At 37.2% G+C, this 19,495-nt stretch overlaps 1 protein-coding gene across 4 annotated transcripts in view; it reads left to right on the top strand.

Moving 5' to 3' along the window:
• CNKSR2 (connector enhancer of kinase suppressor of Ras 2) overlaps nucleotides 1–19,495 on the top strand; it is a 236,875-nt gene that overhangs the window by 168,264 nt on the left and 49,116 nt on the right. For all 4 annotated transcript variants that reach the window (XM_087829499.1, XM_087829498.1, XM_087829497.1 and 1 more), the window contains 4 exons: nucleotides 8,574–8,622; nucleotides 10,369–10,541; nucleotides 13,315–13,388; nucleotides 13,673–13,744. In XM_087829499.1, the coding sequence (XP_087685625.1) occupies nucleotides 8,574–8,622; nucleotides 10,369–10,541; nucleotides 13,315–13,388; nucleotides 13,673–13,744 (368 nt within the window). The remainder of the gene's footprint in view (nucleotides 1–8,573; nucleotides 8,623–10,368; nucleotides 10,542–13,314; nucleotides 13,389–13,672; nucleotides 13,745–19,495) is intronic.

Below are 19,495 nucleotides of genomic sequence, written 5' to 3'. Positions count from 1 at the left end.
AACTCATAGCCTCGGTGTCCTGTACACGTAGGTGGTCAGTGACTCTGATTCATGTTTTCCACAGATTATTATATGGCAGATCCTGTGCTAGGAGCTAAGTATAAAGTGGTGAGCTGAGCAGATGGTTCCTGCCTTTGTAGAAACTAATGCAGCAGTTAAAAACCAGTTGAGAAAGCAAACCAAATGATTTTAAGGCATTACATAATAATCAGGAGTGTATCGGGTGAAAAATTGCGTAACGATGAATTAGCTCCGAGAGAGATCTCCTGTGTGAAGAATTAGTGGAGAAGCAGGCTTGCCTTATTTGGGTCCCCGACTTCTTCTTCAGTATCGACATAGGGTTTTTAAATTGCACTGAGTTCAGTTAACACTGTCAATAGGTTTGGAATAAAATGTGATTGCAGTCCCATCCTTGCCTACCTTGGCTGAACCTTACTGCCTTTCTGTAACTTAGTTTCTATCACATTTGCAAAATTAAAATGCTAACATGAGCCTTCCTCTCATGAAGATATTATGACTAATAGTTGCCCAAAACCCAGCAAATCTTTTTTTATCCACAGATTAATATAACATTCTAATTAAAATAAAATTGAATAAAAAGCATGAAAATGGGAGGTTCTTAAGATGTTACTGATTTGAATTATCTCCATTAATATAAGTGTTATCCTTAATATCTTTCTGTTTTATGGAATCTCTTCTTTCCACATAGCAATGTAGTTATATCAGATGTCATGAGAGGTTTGCATAAATGGATATCTTCGTGCCAGAAGCAGTTTTTCTTTTTTCTCACATCGTTACTATGACTACAGATACTTCTTTGGGAGGCAGTACTGCACAGAGTGGGTAGAACAGGTCCTGTGATTGACAGACCTGGATTTGAATTTCGACTCTGCCACTACCTGTGTGGTCCTGAGCAAGTTGTTTATGCATTTGCTCTCAGTGTTTCCAGTCTTTAAAATGGGATTAATGATAACCACTTTAAGGATTTATTTTAAGGATTAAGATTGATAACTGATATAAAGTGTTTGATGCTGTGCCTGACACATGTGCCCTCAGTAAATGAGAATTATTATGATTCAGGAATGACAGTTCCTATTTCCCAAGGATGGTGATTCCTGTTACCCTTCCCAACTGCTCACCGCTAATCACTCCTCTCGTTCATATTTCACTACTTCATAGAAAAAAAAGGAATCACCTTATGGGATCCTGGATAAGATTCAACCACCTCCTTCCTTTACAATCTGATCTACATGGTATTCTTTTGATGAAACATTGACTCTGTCCGACCTAATGAGTTTGACTGACCTTCTCCTAATTCCGTGCAATTACTGCCTTTTTGCTCTTATTTGACTGCTAATTTATTAGCATGATTATTGTTTTTTAAAGCATGCCTTTTATTTTTGAGTGTGTTTGGAGCCATTTGCAGTCAGGCTAATTTCACTGACACCCCAGAGCAAGCTCACCCCACTGCACTGAAAGGCCCAGTTCAGTTTCTCTCATGCACCAGAAGGCCTAGGCCGCCACCGACAGCAAACCTGTTCAGTTCTATGCCGTTGTTTCTTGTAAATGGAAGATTTCTTGATTTAATATTTATTCCTATTAGCATCTTACCCTACGTGCTCATACTTACACAAGAGCCAGGGCGATCCTTTGAAAATATTTCAAATTATTCTGCTGACACACAGTAATGAGAAAGTAAGGGAAAATACCTTCCTTTGTGAAATATTTTCATCTCAAAGGCTTTTTGTTTATTTGTTTATTAAAAAATTAAATATGTGGAAGTAGCTGTCATTTTCCCCAAGTGTTTCAAATTGCTAAGCGCCTTCTTTTCTAACACATAAGGAACAAGCGATCGGTTTGACTAGTCACTGAAGACATCTTGGAACTTTGCAGAAAATTACAGTAAGAGGAAGTTACAATATTGCAACAAGAGAGCATTTTGATTGCAAATTTTTCCATAAGTGTGGCAATTTGCGACTTGAGGAGAATTTAATAGTAGCTGAGCTTTCAAAATGAAACACAGAAACTGTCATTTTCTTCCACAATTAAAATAAGTGCTTCTGAAAGTTTCAGGATAAGAATGGCCCAAATCACCCTCCCCCACACTTCCTCATCTAGAAGGGGGGGGGGACAGAGTTTGAACAGAACATCTGTGGACAAGATGAAAGACAAGTGGCCTTTTCAGGCAAATGCCTGAAAAAGGGATCTTTTATAACCAAACGGAATACCACTGCCTGCATCGCCATGGTCGAGAAGAGGGGTCAACAATACTTTCATAATGGCCTTTTATTTGAGCACATTCTGTTTTTATGGATAGAATTATGGTTTCAACACATCCATTCATAATTCATCATATAATTATTTGCATAAATATCTTTTAACACAGAGTTAATGTACTTTAGCTAGCCACATCTCGAATTCAAATTTGAACTGTTAAGTGCACTAAGAGAGTCCCAGGGCAAGTAATACTAAGGGAGGTTGGATAAGAAGAAACTTAATTATCTACCAAAACAAATGGCCTCCTAAAGAACAGAACTTTCAGTGATACTCTGTACATGGATTACTGGACAAAAGACACCTGGCTTGTTTGTTGTCAGCTGAAGGGCTTTTTCAGGTTAAAACAACCAGCTAATTAAGACTATATCCTATGCTCTTTACTTATGGTTCACTTAGTTTTTATTCACTCAACCAGTCTTTATTGAGCATCTCCTCTGGGCTAGGCCCCATTCTCGGCAGAAGATAAAACAGTGCATAAAACAGATAGAATTCCTCTTCTTTCATGCAGTTATATTTGGAAGGAAAGCCAGGTAATAAACAAGAAATATAAATACTTTTGAAAATGCTAAGTGTTAAGGAGAGAAATAAAGCAGGGAAAGGAAAGTAGGAAGTGCTGAGGGCAATGAGGATAACAATTTTAGATAGAAAAGCCTGGGAGGAATTTTCTCAAAAGGAAGCGCTTGAGTAATGACCTGAAGGAGGTAAGAGAGTAAGCCCCAGCAATATCTGGGCAAAGGACATTTCTGACAGAGGGAAGAGCAGGGGTAAAGGGCCTAAGATGGTACTATGATAGGCATGATCTAGGACTAGAAAGTGTAGCTGGAGCAAAGTTAATAAGGGTAGTGACAGGAGGCATAAATAACAGAGGCCAGGTCATACAGGACCCTCAAAGTCATTGGAAGGATTTGGGCATTTATTCAGAGTGAGATGAGAAGCCATTGCAGAAATTGTGTAGAGGAATGATATTATTTCAATCATATTTTCAAAGGATCACCCTGGCTCTTGTGTTAAATAGAGGAGGTAAGAGCAGAGGTGGGGAAAACAGTGAGGAGATACTTCAGTAATGCAGTTGAGGATTGATAGTGGCTTAGACCAGGGTGCTAGTAGTAGAGGTAATAAAAGAAAAGTCCTGATACAGCTTGCTGGTGGGTTGGCTATGGAATGTAAGAGGGGAAAAAAGACTCCAAGATTCTGGATGTAAGCATGTGGGGGGAGATGAAATTACCATTTTCTAAGGTATAAAAGACTAGGAGAGGAGCATGTTTGGTTGACAGGTGGTGACTGTCATAAGTTTTGAATACATTAAATCTGTTGAGTTAGGCAGCCTGCAGCTCAATCCAGAAGTCCTGGCTAATCATATGAATTCATAAGTTGCTAAAGATCAGAGTTTATAGACATTCCTAGAGAGGAAGGTCAAAGAAATTTTGCCCAGATGCTTCCTATGATAAAAGAAAGTGCTAGTGAACACACTAGCTTTTATTGAATGGTTACTTAGGAAATAACGTAAAAATACATTTTTTAAGGGAATTTACCTTCATAAATGCCTACAAAAGGAATCTATTTTTGGTCATCAATAACATTATGAGCTTATGTTTTAAATTCACACACACGCACCCTTACCCCAAACACATAAAAAGACATGATCATGGTAAAAAATAAGATCTATTCTCCAAAGACCAGAAGAAAGAAAAAAATGTCCAGTGTAAATGGGTCCCAAAGCCACATACCTGGTAGCTCTGAGCCCAGAAAGAGGTAGAGATGGCTGGGAGTCTACTGGTTATCTGAGAACAAACGGACCACAGCTATGTTGGAAAACTGAAGATGGACTCACTGGGTGAAACAAACTAGGGAGGCAAACAGAGCTTCCTCACCCATCAGCAAGGAGGTTGAATAAAGATCCTAGTGACCATGCCCGGCCGGCATGAAATAAACCCTAGTCTGAAGGATCAGCTTGAGACTGCATACAGTCAGAGAGAAAATTTGGAAATTGGAAGATGGCAGAATGAATTTACATAAAAAGCATTCCAAGATACAGAAGGATAAAAAATGTGAAGGATGCCTGGCTGGCGTGGCTCAGCAGTTGAGCATCGACCTAGGATCCAGGAGATCGCGGTTTGATTCCCGGTCAGGGCACATGCCCGGGTTGCGGGCTCCACCCCTGGTCGGGGACATGCGGGAGGCAACCGATCGATGCCTCTCTCATCATTGATGTTTCTCTCTCTCCCTTCCTCTCTCTGAAATCAATAAAGATATATATTTTTTAAAAATATGAAGGATACGTGCATCTTTTGTATACATGAATGATAAATTGAGAGGTGTCAGCATATGTCTAGAGAAAAAAGGACTGGTAAAGACCATTTGAAGAAATAATGCCTGAGAATCTTCAGAATTAAGGAAATAATGCCTTCAAATACAACACAGAATACACACAATGAATGCTCAATAATAGTTAAAATCAATTATAACAAACATTTTAGTGCAATTTCAGAATATCAGGAATAACGAGAAAAAATATTTTAAAAGCTACAGAGACTAAAGGCAAATTATAACAAATGACAGGGTAGCTACAGGTGTTTTAAGAGCAACAATAGATTCCAACGAAAACAAAGTAATATGTTCAAATTGCTGAAAGTTATTCTCAACTCTGAATACTATACCCAGCTAAGCTATTATTCAAGAGTGAAGGATTTTTATATTTTCAAACATAAAAGCCTAGAAGAGTTCACTACGCACAGGCTGCTATGAAAGCATTTCTAACGGATAGACTTACCTGAGCATGAACCTGGAAGAAGAATGATCTGACACTAATAAAAATATAGAAATAAAATACATTATAAATGTTCACTCTCATTAGAAAAACATTCATTATCATGAAAGCAAAGATTCCAGGCCTCTTTTTTCCAGTTAGTGATAGCACCTTATATGATCTGCTGTGTCGGTTGTCTATAGTCATGTTTCTGTTCTTAATGTCTTGCTCTTATTAAACTTTTCATGGTATTTGAAACTGAAAAAAATGATGCCAATTAAATATCCATCACTCACAATGAATAATTCCTTTCTGCTAGTAACGACTACATACAATTATAAACTTGCACCTCAGGGACACTTAATGACACTGTTGCTGATAAGAGGAAACCTTCACTGTTAGGGGCTTATTTATGTGTGTATGAATAGTGGACAGTTTCTAATAGAAGTTTGTAAGGAATTGAATAATGAGACTGTTTCAAGGGTCCCCAAGATCACCCACATGTTTGGTGATTCACTAGAAAAACTCAGAAAACTCAACTTATAGTTCTCCCCACAGATAAGATTTATTACAGTGACACAGCAAGGATATACAGAGGTACTTCGGTTTTCTAACGTCTCCGTGGATGAACATTTCGGGTAATGAACACTGGAAACCCAGACGGAAGTGCTTCGGTTTTCAAACATGCCTCGGAAATTGAACATGCCCCACGGCTTCTGCTGAGGGCAAGATCCTGAGGCCCAGCTGTCGGCTTCGGATCCCTTGGTTTTCGAATGTTTCAGAATGTGAATGGGCTTCCAGAACAGATTACATTAAAAAACCGAGGTCCCACTGTACAGCCAGATCAGCAAGGAAAAAAGATACTCATGGTATCTGGAGAAATTGATGTGCAAGCCTCCTATGGGTGCACCCTCCCTCCTTTCCTCCTCCCCCTTCCTCCTCCCTCTCTCCCTCTCTTTTTCCCTCTCCCACCAGATCATGCAGAGTGCATTCTATCCCCAACAGCAGAAATGCAGTCATATATGTCAAGTGTCTGCCCAAGGAAACCCATTAAAAACCCAGCATCCAAGGATTTTCTTGGATTGATCACATAGGAACCCCCTGCCCAGCAACTATAAAAGTTCCAGATCCCCAGAAGGAAAATGGGTGTTCAGTCCCTAGCTAGGCAAAACCACCTTATTGCTTAGGGAAGCTTTATGTCAATATAGGAAACTATTTACCAGCCAAGTTCCCAGAGGTCAGCCAAGGGTCCACCTTGCAAGCAGGCCCTTCTAAGACAGCAGTTTCAGGCCTGCTATAGTAACTTTTCTGCAAAGAGACCTATTTCCTTGACTGTAGATTTCATTGTTTTTCCTGTTACTTTCAAAGGCATATAATTCAAGTACATGATATTAATTAATTTAATTCAATTGCAACTTTCATTCTAGAAAATGTTACATCATTTGGAAAAATAATGAAATCTCTCAAGATAATTGCATTGTAATATTTATGATATTTACAAAAGACATCTAAGGCTTTGCTTCTTTGAATGATTGTATGCCTAGGAGTTCTTAGGTTTCAACAGTATGTACACTGATTATACTCTGTAATCACAATTAGTATGAGAATATAGTTATAGGGAAAGAAAAGATAATCTTATTAAAAAGAAAACCTGGAGGGCATAAAATATATTTTAGTGTAGAGTTTAAAGTAGATTCGCAGGTTCTAAAGAATTGCCTGCAGAAAGCATAGGAGATGTATTACATAACAATTCTTCTAGGCTGTCTGTTATCCATGTAGCTTCCGAGAAACAAACCACCCCCATCATTGTCATTTTTAAAAATAATGAGCTGTAAAATCATAATGATTACTTGTGGAAACACAAAAAGAAACCCAATCGGTAATTTTACAGCCAAACAATTTTGGAAAAATAACTATATGTAAATTAACTATACTTGAGCACACTAGTCTGAGTTGTTATTTGAGTTATTTTGAAGCAAAGTGCACTCAAGAAAATCAACACAGTACAATGTGTTTTATCTTTAAAGCTTTCTCTCCAAAATTGTGAATTTCTGTAGTCATGGATCCTGCAAAGTTTTACGCACGCATGCACTTGCTCACACATACACACACACATGCAAATGCGCACGTGTTGCTCTGACACTGGGGTGGTTATTTCTGGTTTACATTGTATGGCAGCAAAAGTAGCTGATATTTATCTTGAGGGCTAGTATCCATTCATAATACTGTATTGATGAAAATTATGTTAACCATATACAAACACAAGAAAACTATCATGAAAGTAGAATATTACTCTTATTTTATGAGCAAAGATTCTAAATAAAGTGTGACACAAAATACAAATGTATTATATAAAACCAAGGCCATTGAGTTTTATGTAAACAAAATTCAATTGCCTCTTATAGAAATACCTTTGTAAAGAGAAAAGGCCTGCTACCTAAAATTCATGTGAAGGATTATCTGTGAATTAAAATTACACGTGCTGTCTCTGTACCTGTTAGCTAGCTGATCATGTGAACATATTTAACCTTATTACACCAGTGAACAGTAGAGCCCAGTAGAAGGGCTGGCTGGACCCAGTGGTTTATAGTCGTTAGCGGAAGGCTGGAGCAGTCAGTGCAGTCGGGGGTTTTCTCTTCGGACGTGAAGCTGTTCCCACACTTAGCCTGCAGCATGCGGATAGACGGGCGTCACTGAGGTGGTGGTTTAGCCAGGCCAGTGTGATGCCAGGATTGTGATCCAGGGGAATCACTGTAACGATGTCCTTTGGAAACCAAGCGGAAGACAAGAAAGGCACAAAAGTGTGGCGAGGTCATTGAATTGGAAGCCTCAAAGGTAGATTTTCTAAAAATTGCCGAGTCGGGGGTATTAGACTATGTAAAATGTAGATAGCGGAGGCGGTGGCTGGAGTGCGCTTAAGATGACGCATGGTCATGCTGGTGGGGAGCCAAGGAGTGGAGAAATACGGATCATCGGGCATCAGGGACTGGGGGGCCAAGGTGCTGTCATCCCCTCCTGACGGGGAGTCACCAATAATAGTGAGGGAAGTAGGCGTGAGACGAAAACAATGGCCCAAGTGCCGAAATATTTAGTGACCGAGGAGGAGCACCTGGGAAGGAGATCCGTAGGTGATGGTGGCGTATGTGATAGAATGACCTTCTAAGGAACAAGAAGTAGTCATATTGGCCTGCTTACGTAGTAAGATGTTTCTGAGAATCAAGTGAGATCCTGCCCGCGAAAGCACAATGAACCCTTTTTAAAGGTACAGAGTAGGGCTATAGATATATAAGAGCCCTTAGTTTTACCACTGTTTTGTGCCCCGCTCTCTCTGCTACAAAATAAGGACAGTAATATCCCCTTCTGCTTCCCAGGAGATTAGGAAGTTGAGCGGCATGGTATATGTGAGTTTTTGGGGGGGGCTTTGGAAAAAGGAAGTAATTCCTCTGACCAGGTTTCAGAGCCAGTGTTGAGCTCTTGCGACTTCTGCGCGCCGTGGTCGTGTCCCAGGTGGCCCCTATCAGATAACATTCTTCCTTCTCTTTGATTTCAGACGTTTCAGCAGTCCTCTCTGCAGCATAAATCAAAGAAGAAAAACAAAGGTAAGAAAATGAAATGAACCCTCCACCAGCTTGGTTTGCACTGCGATGCTCTCCAGCGCACCGCACGCCCCCGGCCTGAGACCAGTGCGGTTTAGAAGAGCACGGCCCCCTAGCAAACGCTGCCGACACCAGCTTCTCCTTCAGGCACCTGGGATACGAGGTGCCTTTTGCAGAAAATGATCTCATCGGGGTTTGCGACTGGGATTACACACTTCTGAGTTTGTTTGTTTTTGTTTTTAATTGATTTTTTCAATTTTATTTTTAATTACCGTTTACATACAATATTATTTTGTATTAGTTTCAGGTGTACAGCATAGTGCTCACACGATAATATACTGTTACAAAGTGGCTTCCCTAATATTTCAAGTACTCACCTGGCCCCATGCATCGTTGTTACAATATTATTGACTACATTTCCTATGCTGTACTTTAAATCGCCGTGACTGTTTTGTGACTGTCAATTTGTAGTTCTTAATCCCATCCCAGCCGCCTAAACCCCTCCCCTCTGGCAACCATCAGTCTGGTTTCTGTATCGAGGAGTCTGTTTCTATTTTGTTTCTTTGTTTATTTTGTTCTTTAGATTTCACATATACAGGGGTGGGCAAAAGTAGGTTTACAGTTGTGCATATGGAAAAATCATAACCTTATGATTATTACAATAGCTTTATTAAACTCAAAAGAATGTCACAGTGCAACTGTAAACCTACTTTTGCCAACCCTGCACATGGAATCATAGGGTATTTGTCTTTCTCTGACTGACTTATTTCACTTAGCATAATACTCTCTAGGTCCATCAATGCTGTCACAAGGGTAAGATTTCCTTCTTTTTTATGGCCAAGTAGCATGCCATTATATAAATGTCCCACCATTTTTTTTATCCACTCCTCTACTGGTGGGCACTTGGGTTGCTTCCACATCTTGGCTGTTGTAAATAGCACTGTAATGAACATAAGGGTGCATATATTCTCTCAAATCAGTGTTTCATATTTCTTCAGATGTATTCCCAGAAGTGGAATCTCTGGGTTATAAGGCAGTTCCATTTTCAAATTTTTCAAATTTATTTTTATTGTTGAGAGTATTACAGATCCCCCCCTTTGCCCCCTTGCCCCCCTTCACCTGGCTCCTGGCCCCTCCCTCAGGCCTTCCCTGCACTATTGTCTGTGCCCATGGGCTGTGCGCATATGCACATAAGTTCTTTGGTTAACCTCTTTCCTCGCCTCTTCCCTGCACCCTGCACCCTGCACCCTGCACCGGTGTTTCAGGCTGTGGAGCCCAGCGTGGAGTTGAAACACCTCATTCCTGGGGTGGGGGGGACCTTTGCAACTGAGATACTCCTCCGGATTCTCTACCACCGCATGTCTCTGCCCTTCCCACCAGTCTTGATGTGGCTTCTTTAGTAAATCCTCAGTTATGAGACTTCTGTTCAGCTAGTCTTCAGTTGATTACTCAGGTGCTTGTTTTATAATTTAGTTGTAATTCCAATCTGGTCCTGGGAGAAGGTGAGTGTAACTTCCACCTACTCCCCTGCAATCTTAAATCAGATAACTCAGTTGTGATTAAATTATATGTCACTTATGTGAGGGAAATAGTATTAAAGATTTCTATATTTTTTTATTCTGGTACAATGTGAAAGTAAGAAATTTTAAGGCTAAGAGCCCAGACTGATATTTTGTGATCTCTAAATGAATCTTCTACCTCCACACCTATATAAAATTTAAAGAGCATTTTTACCACTATTATCTTTAGGTCCTATAGCTGGCAAGAGCAAAAGGCGAATTTCTTGCAAAGATCTAGGCCGTGGTGACTGTGAGGGCTGGCTTTGGAAAAAGAAAGATGCAAAGAGCTATTTTTCACAGAAATGGAAGAAATATTGGTTTGTCCTTAAGGATGCATCCCTATATTGGTATATTAATGAGGAGGTAAGACAAAGCACATTTTGTTTTCCCATCCATTCTCTATCTTTAACCAAAAGAATCACCATTTTGAGACATATTTTAAAATCATTTAATCACCTTAAAGCTAATTCAGGAGACTTCTGCTAGTTATTTTTCCTAAGAAAAAGACTTCTTACAATGGTTGTATTTTGGGGTTCTATAAAGATCGTTGTGTTATTTATTCTAATGTAGCTACATATCTGAAACACAGATAAAGTAAACTTTTGTATATCTAATTAAAAATACCAAGCCAATTAGAGCAGTAGCTTAATTTAAACGATTAGACATGTAAATTTGATATAAATTTTTAAATGTCTTGTTCTGTTCAAAGCTCTAAATTTTGTTCTGTTTTTTGTAGGGGAAGGGAGAAAGTCCTTTAATAATTTTAGTAAATTAGTATCACCAGAATTTATTTCCGTTTTTCTTTTAAAAATGAACTGGTAGGCTGGTTTTGAAAGTCTGCAAGTATTCATTTTATTTAGCACAATTTGGAGTAGTGTGTATATAATGCATTTAAATTGTTTTTGTGGTTTCCTTTCTCATTTGCAGTAAACCTATTTATATCCAGAGTAATTATATCACAACCTATCACATATCACAACAGATACACAATAGTATACCTTACTCATTGGCATTCCCTTTACACTACATTTTCTTTGATTCCTTTGCCATAGCCATCTGTCAGTTCACCTTATTAAGTTCTTTAGTAATATTTTCTATTGTTAACTTGTTTCTCAAAAAATGTACATGTTTTACTGCAATATGCTGGTTATATAGTCTTATATGAATACTGTTACGTTATAACATTATTCAATTTGCATTTGAAGATTAATTTTTGAAATGTAGTTTAAAATTATTATGCCTATGATTATAACATCCAGTATATAGAGAATTTTGTGTTCCCTAGACCAGCTGTTATGTTGTTACTTTATATTATATTAGGTTATGTTTAAGAGAGTAGACTTAACACTGCCTGAGTTACTGTGCCTCAGTTTCCATATATGCAAAAAAGGGAGTAATAATAGTGCCTCGAGCACTGGGTTCTCATATGGATGCAATGAATCAATGCACTTACACCAATGCCTGGTACATACTAAGTACTCAGTAAGCATATGCTATTAGTAATGTTTTTCAAATTGACGTCCTATTTCATTTGTGAAATCTTGAATTCCTATTTTGCCATTTAATACAAATGTCTGTATCATCTATATAGAAGGATTTGATTATTTACTATACTTTTGATATTTTCTCTGGCAATCACATAGTTATGTGTGTTCCATTTTAGATACAGTAAGCAAACCATGATTTTACCTAACATTTTTATTCAGTATTTATATACACTTTATATTCCAATCAAGCATTATCAAAATAGATTGTTTCTATGTCTCTTTTTATTTTAAGGTCCCGTGTAGATTTGTCTTCCGTATGATAAATTATATTCTATCTTTCACAGTTCAAGTGATAAAAAAACTGTGGCCCCTTTTTACTCAACAGTAGCTGACTTTCAATCAGAGAGTTATTGTTACTGTGTTAGTTTTGTGAGAGGTGAGTTAATTCAATAGTATACATTCCAAGGAATACCATAGTGTGACATTTTTTAGGAAAAATGCAAAAATTTCTCATCATATCATTATAGGAAGATAATAGCTACCCCCAAAATACTTTAAATTGTTCAAAATTTAAACATTTTACATCAAAGACATCAGGGCAGCAAGGGAAATCAAAGTTGAGAAAAGAGATTTGATACTATTGTATTTACCTTAAGATTGGGGGGGGAACCCCTCATATATTGAAAAAGTTATAATACTGTTTTTTTAATAACACAGACATTTTAGTCACTATCAGTAATACCAATTTTTTTTTTTTAAGTTTTACATATATACATACACAGTAAAAGAATTGAGAGTCTATTTTTTCTTTGAAATAGGAAATGAGGTTTTAATCTCACTCGAACTTGAAATAGAGAAAGGCATGAACTGGTCCAGCACAGATCAAAGTTGGGGAGAGTAGAAGTCTGAGGAGCGTGGCCTTGAGCGTGCAAGGGACAACGGCAATGAAAGGGCTTTGCCAAAGTTAGTCTTAGCATAATTGGGATAATTTGTGTCTAATGTAAGATTTTGGATAATACTTCTATCTTGTTTTGTTGTCCTTCATTAGAGATAGGAGGATTTTATGGATTTCATTTAATTTTCCAAGTGAAAAATAACCTTTATATATAGCATATATAAAGGTTATATAAGTACCAAGTCAGATATTCAAAAATTAAATTAACCTATTTCATTTGTAAAATACTGAATACACAAAATAATTATTCAACTCAGGTTTGATAAGAGGAATTGAGTTAGTAAACTTCCCTGCATTTTACATCGGAGCGTTAAAAATAATCGAAAATGGTGAATTGTAAATGTGGACTAAAGTTATTTTATATGCTATAAAAGTGTATATACATTCAGATTAGAAAATTACATAACATATTTCACTTTAAATAAAAGTTAAAGAATTTTCTGTCTTCATTTTAATGTAAAAAGGATTTTAAAATTTTCTGTATATATTTTAATTTGTAGTACTTGAAATGTTCAAAATATACCTTTAATTTAATGGAATATAACAGATAAGAGTGGAATTCTAATCTCTAAAATGCCAACTTTAAGGAATTAAATGAACAGATTTATTACTATAGATACTTAAAGCCTAGTTATATAATATCCGCTTCGAATCTTTGCTTATAATGTCCTAAACAAGAGTGTTACCTCTTCAGGATGAGAAAGCAGAAGGATTCATCAGCCTGCCTGAATTTAAAATTGATAGAGCCAGTGAATGCCGCAAGAAATAGTAAGTTCCTTTTATTTGGGGAGAAGGAGAAAAGGGGAAGCTTTTGAGAAAGTTTCTAGCTTTTAAATTATAGGTTGTTTGTCTAATGCTTTCAAATTGAAGTAATAAGAAAGCATTTTGTGAGCAGAAAATTGGATTTTTACTGATTCCTGTCATCATGGCAAAAGCATTATATATGTGAACTCAGGTTAGATTGTTGAGGAAATTTTACCCATTAAAATGATTACATTCTAATCTGTTTCCCAATTTGAAATAAAATAAATATACTTTGTTTTCTTTTCCAGTGCGTTCAAAGCCTGTCATCCTAAAATCAAAAGCTTTTATTTTGCTGCTGAGCATCTTGATGATATGAACAGGTAAAGTGTACTTAAATTTCAAAGTAATTACAAAGTTAGTAAGGCTTAGAATTCTAAGTTTTCCACATTAATACTTAGAGAATATCACTGAAGAAAGTTCCTAGATCGATCAAGTTTAAAGTGAAATGTAGTCATACCTAATTTTAAAGAACAGCAGAGAAAGACAAATATCACAGGATCTCACTTATATGTGGAATCTAAAGAACATAATAAACTGAGGAACAAAATAGATTTAGTGACATAGAAACATGGATCAGACTGAGGGATCTCAGGGAAAGTGGGGGTGGGTGGGGGGAAATTAACCAAAGAATTTATATGCGTATATGCACAACCCAGGGACACAGACAATAGTGTGGGGAAGGCCTGGAGCGGGGAGGATGTGCGGGGTGGATGGGGTTAATGGGAGAAAAAGGGGACACCTGTAATATTTTCAACAATAAAGATTTTAAAAATACATAAAGCGATCATTTATATTTTAAAAAAAAAAGTCTAAGCAAACTCATTGACTGTCAAGGTTACCAAAAATGTGCCAGAATCCATATATAGGCCAGGAAAAAAAAACAAAAACGGAAAAAACACACACAAAACACCGCAAATAAGAAAAGATTTTTTAAAAGTCCATGTCAAGAACATGTCTTCAAATTTATTCGTAGGTGAGGGAAACAAGAAAAAAGATACCCACAAAAAAAGCTGACTTTCCTAGTGCTGGGTATTTATGACAGAACATCCATCTCAGTAATTCATGCCTAAGCGAAGTTAATATTTCTTTCTGTCACCTTGCTCCTGTCGCTGGACAGGATTGCACAGCCAAGTGATTGGATGGCTACACGGTTACTTGGTGGCTCTGGGAAAATCTCTCTCTATTTTCCCATCATCTATAACATTCTGCTTTGTGTCTCTACTTTAGCTTTTATGAATGTGATCTTTTCTTCCTTTCCTTTTGCCTCTCCCTTTTCTAGATATATAAAAATTGAATTGAAGATGCCAGATTTCCCCCTTTATCGGTCTTCAGCAGGCAGGACATATTATTTTATATACATATAACATGCCAACAGTTAGTGAGGTTATATATAGTGGTCAAGAGCATGGATTTTGGAACCAGACTGTCCAAATCCCAGCTCTCCTACTTACTATTCTGTGACCTCAGACAAGAACTTGACCTCTCTATGCCGGGTATTAACCCTTTTTAAAAATGGAGATAATAACCATTTGTACCTGCAGGGCTTTCATGAGGAGCAAATAAGCACACATAAAGGCCTACTGAATTTTAAGTGCTATAATATATTTGCTAGCAATATAAATTCCTTTTGTATAGTTAGGTCTCTTACCTCATTTACCTTTTTTGTGTATCTCTAAAAAATTGGTATCCGAGTGGTTTTTTTTAATCCTCACCCGAGGATATTTTTTTCCATTGCTTTTCAGAGAGAGTGGAAGGGGGAGAGAGACAGAGAGAGAGAAAGAGAGAAAGAAACATCCATGTGAGAGACACAACGATTGGTTGCCTCCGGCATGGACCCCAACTGTGGCCGGGGATCAAGCCGGCAACTGAGGCACATGCCCTTGGCTGGAATCGAACCCGGGACCCTTCAGTCCACGGGCTGACGCTCTAACCACTGAGCCAAACCGGCCAGGGGCAAGTATCTGAATATTTTTAACCACAAAATTGCACAGCTTCATAAATTTGCTCGAACACAGTAAATGAACACTTAATGTGCTTTTTTATCAATCTGTCCATTTTCCTTTATTTTGGGGGGTCTCATTAATCTTGTTCTTTGACACTTGGGAGTACAGGCATGGTTTTTCCAAAACAAGGATATGAATACAAGAAAATGGCAAAGAAAGGTATTGAGGATAGTTGATAAAATCTTTCGTTATTGATAAACAAACTGAGCCTTTCATGTAGTTTTCATAACATTCTCTTAATATGTTACCGTTTTTGAAATCTCACGCTAGGCTTAGAAAATGTCCCATTCAGAATTGCATTTTTATGAACTATAAAGTCATTCTTGGTCTGCATTCCCTACCCTGTTTTTGAAACAATTTCAGAAGTCACTACTCTTCCCTAATACTTCTGTGTGTATATCTGGTTCAGGATACCACAGAAGCTAAACCAAACCCATGTGTTTCATTTTGTTACTTTTCCTAAGCAATGAGTCAAAGAAAGACTGGATCTGATCAAATATACTGTCTCTACTTCGTACATTTTAGAGTTCTGTTTTATGTAAACCTTGCCGTGGTATACTACAACCTTCAGAATTCAATTGCTCTGAAATACTGAATATTTTTTAAAAGTTAAGTATAATGAGCTTTTTTTTCTTTCTTCTGTGCTTTTTCTTTTCTATAAACATATTCCTGATGTGTACTTTCAATAGGCAAGTTTTTAAAAACTTACTTGTTAATAGAAATGGGAGAGTCAGCGCTGGGAATGTTCACAGAGGATTAGTGATGGGGAGAGACACCCTCCAACAACTTTGTTCAGTAACCTGATTGTTACATAACAGCAAGATGACCTGGCTGTTCATTCATTCTATATGTAATCTTTTAAAGGCACGTACCTAAGTCTTCAAGAGATGATATATTTATAATACAATTATACTAATTATAAATATATGCTTTATCTGGCTATTTCATAATTTCTGAAGCATTATCATTGTCTTCAGAAACCTTGGTGTAGTTGAATTGATGGTTACTGTGCTGTTACCTGGAGTTCACTATTAAAAGGCTCACCCAAGCAGAGTCATAGAGCTATTTGATTATTAATGATTGATGGCACATCCTATGCAATAAATCTGAATTGAATTATGGTAGCAGATAAAATTATAGATGGGTATGAAGCTTGTGTATCATCCATTATCATGTGTAATCAATAAACAATTTAATACCCTCTTGAAAAAATAAATTAAAATAAAATAAAATAAAATATAGTGTTTTTTGTGACAGGATCTATTAGTTGAAATGAAAAGTAATCCTTTAATTTTCTTCTATAAAATCTGTGTGTATATCTACAACTATATGTATACATACACACATACATATATATACATTCATATCTAGTTACATGCACTCATATCCAAATATACGTGTATATATACACACACATAGAATATTAAAATCTCACCTTCTATTTTTTGAGCAGCATAGTTTGATTGTGAGATAATTGCAAAAACACTTTTAAGAACCCCACCACCACCCATCTGTTCCCTCTTCAAAAATGAATATTGAAACATTAAAAAAAATTTTTCTCATTTTGTGTACAATCTGTGGGAAAGAAACAAAACATCATGTTTCTCAAGTATTCTGAGACTTATTTGCTAATTAACTTGGCCTATATATTTCTCATGTCAGCACATATGCCCTTGTGCTCGTGAGGAGTCCCTCACTGCTATTTGGTTAATTTTTCTACCTTTTCCCCATGGTTCTTGCTCTTTTTTCCCTCTTAATACATTGTTCTCTGTCGGTTATCAACACCTCACTGGCTTGTTCACTGTAGACCCAGTGTCCCCTCACCTGCATCTTCTTGTTTTCTAGCATTAGTGCTGTGGTAAGGTACTGAACTTGGATCTAATATTAAAGAACTGCACCATCACTGGGTTTGAAAATAGTCTAAATTCAGTGCTTGTACCCCTGACCGTTGTACTTTAAAACAGCCTCCCTCAATTCCTAGCACTTTGACATTCTGATTTTCACCTTCTGTTTGTTTTTTAATACACTTGCTGCTACTCAACATATGTGTATTTGTATCCCTGCTTATTGTCTGTCTCTCTCCTAAGATATAAACATCATTAGGGCAAATGCTTTGTTTTGTTTATCTATTTCCTCAGTGCCTGGAACAGTATCTGGCACACATAGGCTCTGAATAAATATTTCTTGACTTATTTAATGCATATATATCTGCTGTTCGTAAGAGCCTGTAAGTAGCAAATCATAAGTGCAACGTGCGCATGGGTTAGCATCTTCCAGGTGAGGTCTTGAGGACACGTTTAGCTAAGATTGGATCAACGTCGGTGTACCATTCAGCTTATTGCAGCTGTGTGCAGTGGCCTGAGTTCATCTACGCACTTTCTAAAGAGTGTGTATTATGAACAGAAATTTTCTTTGTAAAAGTAGTTTAATTCAATTGCCTTGTGAAATGTAGCAATTCTGGAGCTTAATTGAAGGCAAGAATTATGTGTTACTCATTTTTGTACCCCCAAAACCTAACTCATTACTCAGCATGTAGCAGATACTTAATGTCATTGAACTGAAAAATTAAGGAAGCCTCTTTTTTAATTTCCTGATTCATTTTATAAGACCTTATTGTTCTTTAAACTTCTGAGAAAATGAAATTTCAATGATATTTTTTAAAGTGGTAACTATGGAAAACAGTATGGAGGTTCCTCAAAAAATTAAAAATGGAGCTGCCTTTTGACCCAGTGATCCCACTTCTAGGAACATATCCTGAGAATCCTGAAACACCCATCAGAAAGAATATGTGCACCCCTATGTTCACAGCAGCGCAGTTTACAACAGCTAAGATCCGGAAACAGCCCAAGTGCCCATCAGTAGGGCATTCACACCATGGAATACTATGGGACATTCACACCATGGAACACTACGCAGCTGTAAAGAAGAAGAATCTCGTACCCTTTAGGACAGCATGGAGGGACCTGGAGAGCATTATGCTAAGCGAAATAAGCCAGGCAGAGAAAGACAAACATCACATGATCTCACTCATATGTGGAATCTAAAGAACAAAATAAACTGATGAACAAAATAGATTCAGTGACATAGAAGCATGGACCAGACTGACGAATCTCAGAGGGAAGGTGGGGGTGGGTGGATGGGGAGAGATTAACCTAAGAATTTCTGTGCATATATGCATAACCCATGGACACAGACAATAGTGTGGTGAAGGCCTGGGTCGGGGAGTGGGTGGGAGGGTGGAAGGGGTTAATGGTAAACAAAGGGGACATCTGTAATACTTACTACAATAAAATTTTTTTTTTAAAAAGTAGCAAATATGAGGTACTGAATTAAAATTCAATAATAAGTAGTCTTCTAGTGGTATAATCATCATTTTTACCCAAAAAGACTCAGAGCAATTTTGCCCAAGAGTGCTAAGATTTGCCTTGTAGTACAAATTCAAACCATTTCTCACTACAAATGACCTATAGACCAGGTTTTAATTTTGACCTTTTACTAATGATATAGTCATTTTTCAAAGGTTATTTGTCATGATGTTGGTTTTTTGACTTACAGTTTATAATTTTCTGGAGTGTGTGCGCCACAGTGCTGAATTCATTTGATCAACCTTAATTTTATTCCATTTTGCTCTAATCCCTTATTAACTTCCCCAACACACTTGAAGTAATAATTACATTGTAGGTTTCATCAAAATAAAGTTGGACTTTAAGTGACTTATTCTTAAAATTAAAGCCTAAATTTCCATGGATGCGATTTTGTCTATTAAGAACCCAACTTTGCTCCCTTTTCAAGATATTCTAAGCATTGGATGCAGTTAATAGCACTTGGCATAAATGATGAAATATATGAGTCACTTTAAAGAATGTCATCTTCCACTTAACAGAGGAGATAAGCTCTTAGGAGAAAAAGTTCTAAAACACAACTTTTTCTTAAAAATGTATCTCAATCAGATTATCCCACAATTGAACAGTGTTAGCTCTACTGGTGATTCCAAACTTACTCAAGCTAATTCAGAAGGCGGCTTCTTACTTAATTCCCGATTTTGGAAAGTATGTGGATCAAAGCTCA

This window comes from Miniopterus natalensis, chromosome X, assembly GCF_054644295.1.
Source record: "Miniopterus natalensis isolate mMinNat1 chromosome X, mMinNat1.hap1, whole genome shotgun sequence".
Classification (NCBI taxonomy): domain Eukaryota; kingdom Metazoa; phylum Chordata; class Mammalia; order Chiroptera; family Miniopteridae; genus Miniopterus; species Miniopterus natalensis.
This window is presented reverse-complemented; position numbering and strand designations above follow the sequence as displayed.